This window comes from Lynx rufus, unplaced genomic scaffold (genome assembly GCF_022079265.1).
Source record: "Lynx rufus isolate CCGP_SWC_20201006 ecotype Redwood Valley unplaced genomic scaffold, mLynRuf1.p SCAF_4, whole genome shotgun sequence".
Classification (NCBI taxonomy): Eukaryota; Metazoa; Chordata; class Mammalia; order Carnivora; family Felidae; genus Lynx; species Lynx rufus.
This window is the reverse complement of record NW_025814856.1, coordinates 10460924-10476881: the sequence shown is the minus strand read 5'-3', so window position 1 is coordinate 10476881 and position 15958 is coordinate 10460924. Positions and strand designations below refer to the sequence as shown.

Genomic DNA, 15958 nt, shown 5'->3' with positions numbered 1-15958 from the left:
GAACGTGTGCATATTGATTTATTTGTCCACAAAGATGGGAGTGAGGGAAGGTGGGGGAGACAGGAGGGGACCCTACTCTCCCATTGGAGCTCTGGGGCCCACTGTGGCTCCATTACTGGGGATTTTAGGGTGTCTGGCCACTGCGAACTCTTTCCCTCTCAGAGGTCCCTGAAAGAGCCCCATACGCCTGCTCCAGACGTGTCCACCCATGCACACTAGTCCTCACACACAGACACACACGCACGGAGGCAATAAATATGTTCCGTACCAAAGTGCCCCCAGCCTGACATTTCAGGTGGGGCCCCTCCACAGGGAGGTCCTGTAAGTGCTCAGTTTCTTCAGGGATGTGGAGGAAGAATGGGGGAGGGGAAGGGCCAGGCTCTGCTATCTCCGTTTCCTGGTTTGAGGCAATCACGGGGCTTTCCCTGGAAGAGAGGGTGGGGAAACCAGCTATTTTTCTAAAAGCCCCCAGCTGCCCCTATCCAGCCAGAGCCCAGATAGGGGCTTTCCCCCACCCTGCCCCAAACAGCACTTCACCATAGTCCTTGGGCCCTCCGCGGAGGGGAGAAGCAGAGTGCAGTGCTTAAAGCTAATACTGAATTGGTTGGCAGCAGCAAGAGGATTGGCGCGGGGCATGGGTGGGGGTGGGGTGGGGTGGGGCGGGGCGGGGAGTGTCTCACCACCCTGGGGTGATGCTCACAGTAACTGGTGTTTCCCTGGCTAAGGGGAGGCAAGAGAGGCCAGCCCAGCAAGCGGGAGAAGTGCCTTTGGCAGCAAGGGGAAAAGCCCTTGGTACTCAGAAAAGATGGCCACGACGGCTGGTCCCGAAAATCCCCAGTCCCAGCCTATGCAACCAATGCCCCAATAGCGAGCACTGGAAACGAGGAATGATTCTCAGCAACGGGCTGGGTGGTCACTAGGCAACGCCCCAGCAGCCGGGACCAGGGCCTGAGTGACCGGTCTGGTCCCTTCGGGGGCTGGATGGAGCACGGCCTCAGCAGCCAGGAGCCCGGGGCCCCAGTGACCGGGGTCCCGCCCCGCCCGGCTCAGAGGCACACGTTTATCTGCTTGGAGAGCTCTCTCTCCAGGTCCAGGATGAGGGCGTCGAAGTCTTTGAGGTTCAGGTGCGGGTTGAAGGGCGCCTCGAAGTCATCGTCGAAGTCAGTGGCGCCCGCCGGCTCGCCCGCGTCCTCGTCCTCGTCCTCGCTGCAGCTGCCCGTCACGTGCTCGTAGTCCGGACCGGACAAAAAGTCCCGCCCGCACGGCAGGAAGTCCCGCCCGCAAACGCTCCAGTCACCCGCGTAGCGGTTACTCGGGGGGCTTTCGGGGCCGCCCCGGCCGCGGGGCCGAGTCACCACCTCGGGGCTGGCGAGTGGCAAGTGCAGCGACGGCTGCCGTTTGGGCCGCACGTACGGGGCGACGTCCGGAGGCTCCGGGGGCCTGCGGGGATCTGCGGAGGGAGAGCGGGGCTCGTGACGGCGTCACGCGCCACGCGAGAAGCCCGACCTCTGATTGGCTGCCCAGGTAACCAGGCCCCTGATTGGCCCTGACGAAAGAAAAGCCCTGCAACCGCATCGCGAGTTCACTGGCGGAGCTAGAACTGGTTGCTTAGGCAACCGGCCCTCTGAAGGGCGTGTCAAGAGGCAGGGCCTCTGACCGCGTCAAGCTTGGATTGGCTCTAGCTGGACGGGTTGCCGGGGCTACCAGGTACCGGTTTACCCTGGTGAGGGGGCGTGGCATGCCTGAAGCTCGAGACTCTGATTCGTCGCCCGAGAAAGCGCCGCTGCGGCGGCCTGGCCTTGATTGGTGGTGAGGGCCGGAGGCGGGCTCACCTGGCCAGGCCTGCAGCAGGTAGTGCAGCACCTCGATGTGGCGCTTGAAGTCCACAGCGTTGGTGGGGCCCGGGCCAGAGCTCCGGATGCGGGGCCTGGCGGGTGACTGGCGCGCCGGTAGCAGCACGGGACCGAAGCATACGGCCAGGTTCTGCGGGGTCATGCGATTGTGGGCGTGGAAGGAGGAGACGAGGCGCAGGTGGTCCAGGAGAAGCGTCAGCGTGGCCTGAGAGAAGAAGGTTGGGAATCGTGAGGCTGACTGGTCCCCTGTCACACCTGGTGGGGGGGGGGGGCGGGTAGACGAATGCGGCCCGGAGTGGGGAAACTCAAGATCTCATAGCTGGTTGATGGCCGAGCTAACGCTTCGATACTACTATTATGATCCCATTTTGCTGGAAGGGAGACTGAGGACAAAGGTAACTTAGTTTTGGAATGGCAGAGCTTGGATTTGAACCCACTCCTCTGTGTGTTAGTCAGGGCTAGCATTAATTCCATTTTACAGATGAGGGTATTGAGGCACAGAGGGTCGGGACTTCTCTAGGATTCCACAGCCAGGAACTTCCCTTCTGGTAGGTTGACAGACCTGTATTCAGAGCCTCCATTTTTGTGATGTTCTGGCTGTGCAACCTTGGGCAACTCACTCAACTGCTCTGGGCCTAGGTTTCCATAGCTATGAAGTGGGGATTCTGATAGCACCTAATAGCCACATGCTCGTGCACATCATCGGCTCAGGTGTGGATGAAACACTCTACTGGTGTCAGCCCGCTATGAGTCCTGCCCACTCCCACCAGGCCCAACTCACCCTCTCCACATCCGGCAGGCAGTTGAGGAGCCCACGGGTGCCCTCAGTGCTGGAGGGCGCCCTGCTTGGGGGTCCTCGGGCCATGGCTTCCAGCACCACCTGATAGAGGGGCTGGGTGATGAGCGGGGTGGGCAACTCCCGAAGATAATCCTTGAGGATGCCTGTGGACACAGGGCCCACTCTGGTCAGGGCACCCCTGGCTTCTGAGTCTGGAGGGGTCAGCTGGGGCTGGGAGGGGGAAGAGGAGGGCAGGCACAGGAAGATGAAAACAAAGCCAGAGAGAAAAGGGTGAGGTCCCAGAGGGACCACAGGGACTCCCTTGAGGTGAAGGTTGAATGGGGAGCAGGCGGGGGTAGGCAGGGGCATGCTGACCAGTGATGACATTGATATCGGGATACAGGTCCTCGGAGAGGCAGACGGCTGCACTGTCCCGCTCAAAGGCATCCCGAAGTTCTTTCTTGACAGCTGCCGAGCCACACAGGCGGTAGAGCCCCACCACCTGGGGGTGGGCGCAGAGAGATGTCTTCTTGCCAGTGCTACAAACTGATGAGGGCCGGGTGGGCTGAGGGCTGGAGGCCCGGGTCAGGGTGGCAGTGGGCTGAGGGCTTGGGGGCTGGCTGCAGCTTTACCAGCTGCCTTCCTGCCCCTCTGACACCTGTCGTGGTGTCCCCACCATGGCTCCCTGAACAAGCTGGCCGCGTAAGCCCTCTGCTTGGCTCACTTGTCCTCAGGTCACTTGTCACCTCCTCTGGGGAGTCTTTCCTGACTACCCCAACCAGAGGTCAGGTCCTGCTTTAAGGACCTGCTCTCTCCCTGCTTCTCCCCTCTTGTCCCAGCCACAGTTTTACACTTGTGAGCTTCGGGGATCGTGTCTTTTCTCCCATCAGGCTCTGAGCTCCAGAAGGTCTGGGACCCTGGGTTCTGGGTTGGGTGCTATGGTCTAGGGGAGCCTTCTGCCCTTGTCTAAGCTGGGATTGGAGCTAGCAGTGTCCCAGGCAGGGTGCACGTGTGGGGAAGGCCTGGCCTCTGTACGCGGGGCGTCCTGGGGGTGTAGGTCTGAGGTCTGGGGGCCAGCTGGGATGGGGCAGGGGGCTCACCCGCAGCCCTCGGCGCTCGATCTGCCCAACGCACTTCTGGATGATGAGGGGCACCTGGCCGGGGGGCTGTTCCCGCTCCACCAGCAGCGGCAGGGGCAGCCCAAAGACGCGGGGCTCAGCTGTGCCTGGTGCTTCCTGCTGCTCTGACAGGGTCAGCTTGGCATACAGCAGCCCCTGGGGCTCCAGGCGCACGGCCAGTTGCTGGGCCTGGCACCCTGAAGACACAAGGAGGCCTGTGGGGTCTGCCCCCACAGGCTCCTGTGCCCTGGCCCCCTACTCCAAGCCACCCCCCAGGCCCCGGACACTCTGGGGGAAAAGGGGAGCCGAGTCCTGTGCCAACCGCTCTTCCCTTGCGGCCACGTAGCCTACCTCGGAAGACCGTGGGTAGCAGCACAGTGCCCTGGGCACAGGGCCGGTGTCGCCGAACACCGGGGTCCCATGCCAGCACCAGGGCCCGCAGCAGCCGGGCAGCCTCGAGCTCCAGGTGGAAGGTGTGGTCCAGCCGCAGGAAGTCGGGCCCCCCCCCTCAGCGGCCCCGTTCGGGCCCGGGCCACCCCATCCACCTGCAGTAGGCAGCACAGGTCTCTGGGGGTGGCCCCAGGTGCCGGCCGCAGCCCCCCCAGCCCGTACAAGTGTAGGCTGAGGCGGCCCCAGAGTGCGGCGGGCGGCGCTCGGGCTGGGGGGCCCGCCTCGTAGGGCCGGAAGGCAGTGGGCGATGGGGGCCCCGCTGGGCGCTCCGGAGAGTCCCCGTCACTGAGGTAACCGGCCCGAGGGCCCCGTGTGGCCCCAGCCCCTGCCGCCCGGCCAGGGGCCCCCACACTGCTGTCCAGGTGGTAGCGGCTGATGACGGAGCCCTCGGGGGCGGCCCTCTCTCGCTCGCGGCCCGCCCGGGTGCCCCGCAGGCTCAGGCGGCGCCGAAGGTCAGGCAGCTTCTTCATCTTCATGGAGAGGCGCCTGGCTGGGCCGGGGGACTTCGTGCGGGAGGCTTTGGCTGGGGGGCTGGCAGGGGCCGCGCCTGGGGAACAGCATACCTCAGGGGTCAGAAGCCTGGGCTTGGGACCGGGGTGAGGCTTGTGGTCATCTTGGGGGGCCGGAGGTCTGAGGCTTGTGCTCACCTTGCGAGGCTGGGCCCTCTGGCTCCGCTGAGCCTGGCTGTGCCCCCGGGGGCTCAGGTGCCAGGGGTCTGGAGTCTTCCTCAGGGATAGGGTTGTACCAGATCTCACCCGCGGGCTCCCCGCTGCCGGGCGCCCTGGGCCCCAAAGCAGCCTCTTCTGGTGGCTTGGCCCCACCCAGCACCCATCGGCGGCTGCTGGGCTCCAGGCTCTGTAGGTAGGCCCCCCGAGCTGGGCTCCGGGATGCCTCGGGGCTAGGGGGGCCCTCTGCCCCAGCCTGGGACTTTTCGGGGGCGTGGGGCTCTGGCTCTGGAGGACTGGGCTCCGGGCGCTGGGCTGGCCGGCCTGGCAGAGAGCAAGGGGAGTGACACCCAGCTACCGCCTGCTGCCCCCAGTGCAGCCCCAGCGAAGAGCTCTTTCTCCAGCAGGGGCCAGGGCTGGGGTGCACGCGGCTCTGGCATTCACTCCACTTGTTTGTTTGGAATGGGCGGGCACAGGCCAGCAGTCTCACTGGTTGCCAGCTTACAGCCCACCCCCTCTTAGTTCCTGGGGTCCCAAACGGGATTCTGTCCCTCTGCCCTTCAGCCTCAGGGGTCCAGTGGGGTTTCTCCAGACCTGGGCCCTGCATTCTCAGCTCTACCTCCCACCCCTGGCATGGAGCCCTGCTCCTGTCCCTTCTTACTGGGTGGCTTTGGGCAAATAGCTTTCCATCTCTGAGCCTCAGTGGCCTTCTGTGAAATGGGGGGGGGGTAGTCAATGCCCCCCTCCAGGGAGGCATCAGAGAGCTCGGTGTGGGGAATGCTTCCTAGGCATCCAGGTTACGGTCAAGCACACAGCCCACAGTGAACGCTGGCTTGCTTCCTTAGGAAGACAGGAGCAGGCACGTCGGCTAGTGCTCTGTCCTCCCATTCCTGCAACATCCCCCCCCCCAACCCCCCGCCTCTTAAGAGCTTGTCTTCCAAACTCTTTCCCTATCCTGGAGTGGGCCCTGTCTCTCAGCGCAGTCCAGATCCCCATGGTCAATGTCTTGGGGCCTCTCCTCTGTTCTACCGTCCTCCCCTCTCTGACATCCTGGGCTGTTTCCTGTCTGTGTTTGTGCGTGGGCACCCCGGTCCCTTCTCTCTGCTCTAGGAGCCTTGGGAATCTTTGGGAAGGGCTGGCGGCGGTGGGGGGGGGGGGAGCTCAGATGTGGCCTCCCTCCTTTAACACCTTCCTTCCCGGGACTTTCTGTCCGACGCAGCTCCCAATTCCTCAAGGTCCTGTCTTCTGGCTGGTAGAGTCCCCCCTCTGGTCAACTCTGATTTCCAACACCCTGGACTCTGCCTCGGGGGTCTCTATTAGCAGCATAGTCCAAAGCGCTGTTTAACTCATTGGCTCTGGTCAAATTACCCAACTGCTCCGTGCCTCAGTTTCCCCTCCTGCATAAAGGGGACAGTTTCCTGGGGCTGCCTCAGGTGGGTGCAGCTGCAGTCACTGGTTAATAGGTAGGAAGGGGCCGGCGGGTGGCTACTGGGGTTGATGCACCGCCCCTCTCCCTCCTCTGCAGGACTTCGCTACCCATCTCCCATCCTGGAGGGGCGCAGAGTGTCCCCGGCCTGGCCTGACTGGGGCCCGTTTGCCAGCTTCCCAACTCCTCCTCCCCTCCGCCCTCCAGGCGCTCGCTCTCGGCCCCATTTCCTGTCAGGGGCGAGGCCCCCCTCCCGGGCCTCCTAAGGCGCCCGCAGCGCTGGCATCCCCGGCCGGGCGCGCATAACGGTCCGCGCCCCCTCTCCCCCTGCCCAGCCCCTTCCTTCCAGGACCCCTGCCCGCTCTTGGTCCCCCACCCCGGGCCGCAGGGGACTCCGCGGGACTCCCCTAGCCGCCGCAGCCGGCCCTCCTCGGGGCTCCAGGACCCCCCCACCCTGCCGGGCCAGGCGGGGTTCGGCGCCCCCTCCTCCGCCGTCCCCCTCCCCCCCCGCCGCGCTCACCGCGCTCCTTCGCGTCCGACTTTTTCCGGGGAAGTTTCTCCCGGCCCCGCAGGCGGGAGAAGGTTTTCCTGAGGAGCGGCTCGGCCATGCTGGGGCCCGGGCCGGGCCGAGTGCGCGCCCCGGGCTCCGGCCGCGCCGCCCCCCTGCCCTCCCCTCCCCGCCCCGCCCGCCCCCCGCTCCGCGCCAGCAGGAAGCGCATTCCGGGAATGCTTGGCCCAAACTTTTTTTTTTTTTTTTTTTTCCCCTTCCCGCGGCCTGAGCGAGCGATGCTGGGAGATGTAGTCGCCCGGGCCGGGTGGGGAGGGAATGGGGGCTCTAGGCTGCCTTCCTCGCTCCCCCTGGGACTATCATGGCACAGCCCTCGTCTTCCCTCTTACCCACCCTGCTTTGGTGATGGAACACAGCGCGTCAGGCTGGGTTTACCTTCAAAACGCATCTTGCCCATATTTCCTCTCCTATCCCCCCCCCCCCCCCCCCATCTACTGCCCCAGCCTGGTGCAAGCCCTGGCCTCTCTCCTTTCCATGACAGCTCCTCTTTTTTGGTATCCTGGATGCCCCTCGGGGCGCCTCCCTCCTCTACCTAACTTTCCCACCCCCCATTCCGGTTACTACTGATGTTTAACAAGCCACCCCCCCCAACTAGTGGTGTGAAAGCCATTTTATGTCACAGGTGCCGTGGGTAAGGGATTTTGGCAGGCCAGAGCTGACATTGATTGTTTCCACTCAATCAATGGTTCAGGGGGAACTCAACAGACGTGGCTGGAATCATCTGGAGGCAAGGTCACTCACAGGTCCTGAGGGCTGGGACCTCTTCACAGGCTGTGGACTAGGGCTGCTACGTGGGCCTCTCCCTACGGTCTGGCCTTCTTCCCAGCAGGTCAGTACTCAGGATGACCAGACTTCACGCATGGCCACCCAGGACTCCTAAGGTGAACAGAACAGATGCTGCATCACCTTTCCTGACCCAGCCTTGGGTGTCATGTTGTGTCACTTCTGGAGCCAGATTCATAGACCCCACTCCTCTCAGTGGGCGATGTGTCAAGGTGACCTTGTGAACAGGATGTGGGCTGGGAGATACTGTGGCCACCTTGGAAAATGTAACCTGCCTCACACCTACATTTCATTCTCTGTGCAGTGCCCAGGGTGGACTTAAAAAGCTGAAGTCAGGGGCGCCTGGGTGGCGCAGTCGGTTAAGCGTCCGACTTTCAGCTCAGGTCACGATCTCGCGGTCTGTGAGTTCGAGCCCCGCGTCGGGCTCTGGGCTGTTGGCTCAGAGCCTGGAGCCTGCTTCCGATTCTGTGTCTCCCTCTCTCTCTGCCCCTCCCCCGTTCATGCTCTGTCTCTCTCTGTCCCAAAAATAAATAAACGTTGAAAAAAAATTTTTTTTAAAAAGCTGAAGTCAGATTCCAGCACGCCCCACCCCTGCTGTACAGTCTTTCCATGACTGCTCATCCCACCTAGAATAAAACCCAGATTCCCAGTAAGAGTTCTAGCCTCATTTCCTTTGTTGTCTCCATTGCTCACCATGACCTTCTCTCTGGTCCTCCTTTACACCAAACTGTCCCAATCCCTTTGCACAAGTAGTCCCCTCTGTGTGGGAAGACTTGGTTCCTCCGAATTTGCCTCTTTCTCTTCTTTAGTTCTAAAAGCACCTCCTTGGGAGGCCCTCCTTCAACACCCACCACTGTCCACTCACTATTACCTCATTGTATTTCATTTCTCTGAACACTGTCGCAGCCTGAGCTTAATAGCTCCAATGCTTTGTTCTAGTTCATCTGCTTAATTGTCTAACCTGGGACTCCACCAGAGGCTTGTCTGTTTTGTTCACTGCTGAATGTCCAGGTGGGAGATCAGGTGCCAGGTACCAGAGGCCTGGATAGGAGGGGGTGGTGGCCAAGAGGTTTGCACAAGAGGAGGTCGTGAGTGTTTGCTTATCATGTGTCTCAGAGTGGATGTCTGTGTTTGTCCTACTTGGAGTTTGTTGAGCTTCTTGGATGTGTAGATTCATATCTTTCATCAACTCTGGGAGGTTTTTTTTTTTTTTTTTTGTGCAATTATTTCTTCAAGTATTTTTTTTTTTTTTCTATCCTTTTCTCTCCTTCTGGGACTCCCATTATGCGTATGTTAGTATGCTTGTTAGTGTCCTACACGTCTCTCAGGTTATGTTCATTTGTCTTGATGTGTGTGTTTGGGAGGAATCAGGCTGAAGAGCAGTAGGATTCACCCCAGATGTGTTTGAGGTAGCTGCAGACAGTGGGGAGAGAGGTCAGGGTCAACACAACACCTGTTCACAAGTCCAAGGCAGGGGGTACAGGAAGAGGGCCCCATCAGGGAGGGTACCCCAGAACCTCCAGGAAGCTGGAGGCTGATGTGGGGATGAGATCAGCCCTTAGAATCACCCATCAAATGATTAAAAAACATTCAAGCACTGGGGCGCCTGGGTGGCTCAGTCGGTTAAGCATGTGAATCTTGATTTTGGCTCAGGTCATGATCTCATGGTTCATCAGGTTGAGCCCCTCATCGAGCTCTGCGCTGACAGCATAGAGCCTGCTTGGGATTCCCTCTCCCCACCTCTCTCTGCCCCTCCCCTGCTCATGCTGCTCTCTCTGTCTCTCAAAATAAATAAATAAAATTAAAAAAACATGTACCACATCAATCTTCATTTTTGGTAAACTCCTTTGACTGTGTTTCTGCACTTTCCCTGTTACATTTATTTGTCTACATGTAGCTCATTTAATTCACAGTTGGCTATGATTCTTTCTTAACAACCAGAAATTCATGGTAAGTGTTAATAAAATGGCTATGTATACTAATTTTCACATTTTGTGAAGTGTGTACAATTATTAATCTGGATTTTGGTAGTTGCTGTTTGGATTTAGGAGCCTGTGTGTGTGTGTGTGTGTGTGTGTATTCTCTTTCCCCCAAATGCTCTCACTGGCTGCTTGATGGATAGCCCCAGCAGAATGGGGATTTGTTGAAAGAAGAAATGCAGGCAGAGGGAGCTGGTGAGGTTTGCACAGATCTCTGCACCCCTGTGGCAGACCGTGGGGGGTGGTGGATAAGTACCCCAGCTCCCTCACCCCTCATGTGGGATGACTGATGTGTATGTTCCACACTGACCCCCCCATGGGTTCCCCTGGGACTGAGTTCCAGCTGCCCACACTGGAAACTTGAATATCAGCACGCTCTTTATTGCCTTCCTTCTCTTCCCTTCCCTTTCTCACTCCTCCACCCCCCTTCCAGCATTTCCTAGATCACTTCCCAAATAAACTTCCTGCACTTGAATCCTTATCTCAGAGTCGGCTTCTTGGGAGCCCTAAATGCAGACATTCTCTCTAGGCCTCCGTTTCCTTATCCATCCAAAAGGAAGAATTACGCGCCCCCTGTTATCCAGGCTGTGGGGGTGGGGACAATGGCGGTGGGGTGTGTGTCTGTGGGCTAAGCCTCCTGTATGCCATCTCCCTAGGGCCCTCTGTTCCCGGGACTAGAAGATAGAGAAGGTTATGGGGAACAGGCTCTCAGCTCCCCCCACCCACTTTTGTCATTCTCAGTTGCCCCTGTGCCTGCGGCTCACCTGCAGGAGGCATCTTCCAGGGTGAAGAGGCACTTGCCTGGCTGGGAGTCCATCCTCAGAGGAGCCAGGGAACAGGTGGCTGCTCAGAGACATCCACCAGGGTGGCTTCAAGCAGCTAGAGGGGCAGAGGGTGGCCAAGGCACCATGAGGCAGCTTCCTGAGGCGGAATGTGGCGTCACCTGGCAGGCAGTTAGTGGGGCGGCATATCTTGGCCGGAGCCTCTCAGTGGCCCTCGGCAAAGCCCAGCAGACAAGCTGTAGAGTGGAAGCTAAGGTGCATCAGAGCCCCCAGCTCCCTGTGCAGAGCCCTCCTTCCATCAGCTGTAGGTCTGCGGGGCCCTCCTGCTCTCCAGGCCCCTGCACAGGCCCCAGGACACCTTCAGCAACTGGCCACCAGCTGGCATGCCAAGAGCTGCCATTGGTGTCCAGCTTGTAGGACCTCTGGCTGTTCCACAGGAAGGGGAGGCAGCCTGGAGAGGGGTGACAGACCAGTTAGGTGGGGCAAGTGGCCTGGTGGGCAGAGCCAGGCAGAGACCCCGTGTCATTCCTTACCTTCTCTCTCCTCTCTCCCAGGTCTCTGGGCTCTACTGCGTCGTCCACAGAAACATCTGGCCCTTGACTGGCTCCTGGGAGGTGGCCCCTAAGCCCTTGGAGTATCCTACTTGACAAGAATCCCTTTGTATACCTGGGGGGCCATGCTAACCACGTGGTTTATAGTGGGGACCTTGGGCCACACTGACCCAAGAGGTATCAGTCTGGCCTCTAGAGGGGCAAGAGACTGAATAACCAAGGCCAGCCACATGGGTGATCAACCGTGTCTATGTGGCTGTTATAGGCTGAATTGTGTCTACACCAAATTCATATGTTGACTCCCTCCCCCTTCCCCCCCCCCATCCCAGTACCTCAGGATGTGACTGTATCTGGAGATGGGGCCTTTAAACAGTGATTGAAACAAATGAAATCTTTAGGGTGGGCCCTAATCCAAGGTAACTGGTGTCCTCATAAGAGGAAATTTGGACACAGAGATGTGTGTGCACAGAGGGGAGAGCATATGAGGACACAGAAGACGGCCATCTACCAGCCAAGGAGAGAGGCCCCAGAAGGAACCAGCCCTACTGATGCCTTGATCTCAGACTTCTGGCCTCCAGAACTGCAAGAAAATAATAAATCTTTCTTGTTTAAGTCACCCTGTCTGTGGTGTTTTATTACGGCAGCCGTAGGACGATAATACAGCGGCCTACCTTCAGTGAAAATTCTGGACGAGGAATTGTTTTCAAGGAGCTTCCCTGGTTGACAATATACTACGTGTGTTGTCAAACATCATTGCTGGGAGAATTAAGTGCGTCTATACAAACCCACAGGGAGGAGACAACTGGTCCCCTGGTGGCTGGTCTCTTCTGGACCCTCCCCGCCATGTGCTTTTTACCTTTGCTGGTTTTCATCTGTATCCTTTCCCTGTAATAAACTGTGAGTGTAACAATTTTGCTGAGTCCTGTGACTCCTAGTGAAGCATTGAACCTGAGGGTGGTCTTGGGGACCACCCACTAGGTTCACAGAGATAGGAGTGGCTGCCCCGAAATCTAAACGTACGTTTAAAAGTAAGAGCTTCCCCTCCAGGGCCTCAGGCTGTAGCCTTATTGCATCTTTCCTCGTGCCTTCCTGGACGTGCCTTTCTTTTTCACCAGCTGATCCACCGTTTGCCCCCGCCCCCTCCCCCCACTAAGCCCCACATGGGGCTGCAACGTGACCTTGGGCACTCACCTGAGAGGGCATCCAGCACGGTGGAGGAGGGGTCAAGTTTTGGGGGTCACAGTATGCTGGATTGGAATCCCCCCTCTGCCCTGATCTAGCTTATGACGTTGGCACAGTCATTTTCCCTCTCTGAGCCTCAGGGTCCGAGTCTCCAAATTGCTTTGCGTCACCCAATAAAGTCCCATGTATAGAGAAAGAAGTGTTACTGTGCTCTCATACTGGCCAGGGCCACTCTACTTCTTCAGATAAATCGGCTCAACCCCCTTTGAACACCTTGCTGAGATTTTGGAGGATTACTAGATGATTGTTTTCTCACGGTCTTCTGTTATCGCTTAGTTTCATAGTGAGCTCGCTCTTTCTGGTCTCTACAAGGAGGTGCACTGGCTTCTCTCCTTGATTTCACCAGGGCTCCTGGGTGTGTAACAGCCTTTACTGAGGCTGGGGGAGCAGAGGGAGAGTTTACATTGCATACCACAGCAACTTAACCTTGACTATTAGATGTCTCTCTTCCAACCCGGACTACCTCCTAGAGTCTTGTCATTACACTGCCTTCCTATTCATTCATTTGTTCATCCATTCATTTGTTAATTCATTCACTCAGTTGACACATATATTTCGAGTGACCAATGTACTAAGCATGGGGGTATGGAGTTGGGCAAGATAAACAAGAAAACACAGTCTCTCATTTCTCAGCACACAGTTCAGTCGGTGACATAGATTCTCATGAGAGAATCACACATATGAATGCCAAATCACTGATGTGATGGGGACAATGAGGAATAGTGAATGTATTTGGGCACCTCACATAGCTGAGATAAGGAGGGGGTGAAAGACTTCCCTGAGGAAGTGCGGTTTGCCTTGAAACCTCAAAGCTAAGGAGGCATTAGCATATGCAAAGGTCCTGTGGCACCACCTGTCCCTTCCTTGTCTGGTGCTGGGATTCAGCTCATTTCATCTCTTACTCTTTGGTCCTTTTTGGTCTCCCTGCTTCTTGTCACTCCCATCCACATGTGCCAGGGTTTACAAACTAGAGCCTGTGGGCCAAATCTGGCTCTTGACCTATGAATGATTTTTAAAAAAAAATTTCATTTATTTATTTATTTTGAGAGAGAGAGAGAGAGAGCCCACATGCAAATGGCAGAGGAGCAGAGAGAGAGGGTAAAAGAATCCCAAGCAGGCTCCACACTGTCAGTGCAGAGCCCAAAGTGGGACTCTGGGACTCTCACGAATTGTGAGATCATAACCTGAGCCGAGATCAAGAGTTGGACACTTAACCAATGGAGCTACCCAGGCGCCCCAGCCACCCAGGCACCCCTGATTTTTAAGAGTTTAAAATGTTTGGAAACAAATAAAAAGAAAAACATTTTGTGGGCTACTTTTGATAATTCTGTTGGATAATCAAAACTTTAAAGCTAGTATTCACGAAGGTAGGCTTAGTGGTAACTGTAGCATTAATGCATCCGACAATAGGTAATATTAGAAAGCTCACACTGGATGGCAGATTTTAGACAGGATTTTCTGTTTTACAACTTAGTTATTATTATTTTTCCTGCAACCTTGGAGCCCAGCCAGTTGAAAGAGAAGGTAGAAACCTCCTCCTGATTTCTTCTTTGTGGGCGACAGCTGAAATAATTTGGTAGTTGAGATAATTGGGATCCTACATTGCCAGGTAGTCATATTAGAAGAGGCAAGTGTGTAGGAGGGTTTCTGGGGGCAGGGGGAAGAAAAGGATTGAACCGAATGCTAGTCACTAAAACCCAAACAGCCAGATCCATTTTTGCAACATATTTGACTTTCATGAAAATATAGAAGGCACATGCTATATTTTATCACTACAATCTGGGAGAGAGAAGCACACAGAAGGTGGATGTTGGTTAGGAGTCTTTCTGAATCATTTTGATGTCAATACATTTTTTTTTTAATGAAACAGTAAAAAAAAGGCTATATTTCACGACATGTAAAATTATATGAAATTCAAGTTTCAATGTCTATAAATAAAGTTTCATGGGTTCTCATCCACTCCCATTCCTTGATGTGTTGTCGACGGTGGCTTCCATGATGGAACAGCAGAGGTGAACCACTGTGCCAGAGGCTGTAGGATCTATACAGCTGATAATTACTCTCTGGCCATTTATAGAACGTTTCCTGACCCCCAATCCGTGGTATGGTTCACCAGTGGATTTATTCAGAAGCACAAGCCCTCCCTATATCCCTGCTTAATGTTCTGGTCCCCTCTGCCCTGTGGACCAATCCCTGCGGTGAGTGACCACACCTCTGTGGGCTGGGGACACACCTTTCCGTGATTTCTCTGAGCAACCCAGGCTCGGTCCCACCACAGGAACTTTACACATGCCGTCCCTCCCAGAGCACGACTGCGCGGGAGGTCGGGGGAACTGGGCCAGTTTACAGCCAGGATAAAGGTTTCTGAAAAACCGAACTTTAAATCCATTTTGTGAAACGGCACTATCGCCACCTGGTGGCCACGTCCTCCAGTTGTAGCTGCAATTCTTTGAAAGCGTTTGGTGGCGTCTTTGGACCTTCCTCTCCAGGGCGGTGTTTATGGAAGGGAAACATGGAAAATGTCCTTGGAAAAATGCCCCAGATATGGTTCTCTTGTATCTCTGAACTGAAGGCCTATTTGGGTCCCAAATTGCTACTTCCCTTCTTTCCACCCCGGCAACTGATTCCCGTGATCCCCAAACTTTAAGGTTCATATAAGCCCCTTGGGTTGTTGTTAAATTATGATTCAATGGTTTGGGATGGCGTTTGCGTCTTTATTTCTAGCAAACTCCCCATGAAGCTGATGCTTCTGATTCATGGATCTACTTGGGTATCAATTTCTATGTTTTCTATAGAAAAGGGGTCAGTAAACTCCTTTGGTAGAGGGCCAGATAGAAAACATTTTAGGCTTTGTGCAACATGAAGTCTCCTTCAAGATTATTCAGCTCTGTCCTGTAATTTGAAATCAGTCATAGATGATTAATGGGTGTGGCTGTGTTCCCATAAAACTCTATGAGCACTAAAATTAGAATTTTACATAATTTCAGTCTGTCATAGGGTAGTCTTTTAATTTTTTTCCCAACCACTTAAAAATGTAAAAACGGGGTGCCTGGGTGGCTCAGTCGGTTAAACATCTGACTTCGGCTCAGGTCATGATCTCGTGGTTCGTGAGTTCAAGCCCCACATCGGGCTCCGTGCTGACACTGCAGAGCCTGCTTGGGATCCTCTCTTTCTTCCTCTCTCTCTGCTCCTCCTCCTCCTCCTACTTCTTCTTCTTCTTCTCCTTCTCATTCCTCCTCCTCCTCTTCTTCTTCTTCTCTCTCTCTCTTTCTCTCTCTCTCAAAAATAAATAAATAAATCTAAGAGAAAGAACTCTGTCAGATGGATGGGCCTGGAGGAGAGGTGCACATGGGAGGCCTGTTAATGGCAATGATTTCCAAACTCATGGCCACAAGATGTGACCCCAAGGCACCTGTGAGACCGAGGCTGGTAGCTGCTGAAATGAATGATAAGTGAGCTAATCTCAACAGATGCTTTCAATGTCCTTCTCCGAGTCACTTGGGAAGCATGGTGATGTAACTGGCTAATATGTGTTGTCTTTATCAATATTAAAATGGTGTGGCCAATCTTTTGTTCAACTAGTGTTACCCACGTAGCAATCCCATAAGCCCAATAGCCCAGAGAGGGCCAATTTAAGACTACTTTTCTGATCTTCACGGGGAAGACAAACCATGGGGAAAACACACATCTCTCTCTTCGGGTTCCCATAACTTTCCATTCAACTTTTGTGACACATTTACCATGTTGTACCATAATGATTTAT

The 15958-nt window shown here is 55.8% G+C and overlaps 1 protein-coding gene across 1 annotated transcript; it reads right to left on the bottom strand.

Moving 5' to 3' along the window:
- Positions 1-1046: 1046 nt before the first annotated feature.
- On the bottom strand, positions 1047-6898 carry SYDE1 (synapse defective Rho GTPase homolog 1). The gene is given in 9 exon segments (XM_047094607.1): positions 1047-1450; positions 1833-2058; positions 2635-2795; positions 3007-3133; positions 3732-3946; positions 4101-4254; positions 4256-4746; positions 4847-5188; positions 6811-6898. Coding segments are annotated over 9 exon segments (2208 nt in total).
- Between the last annotated feature and the right edge of the window lie 9060 nt (positions 6899-15958).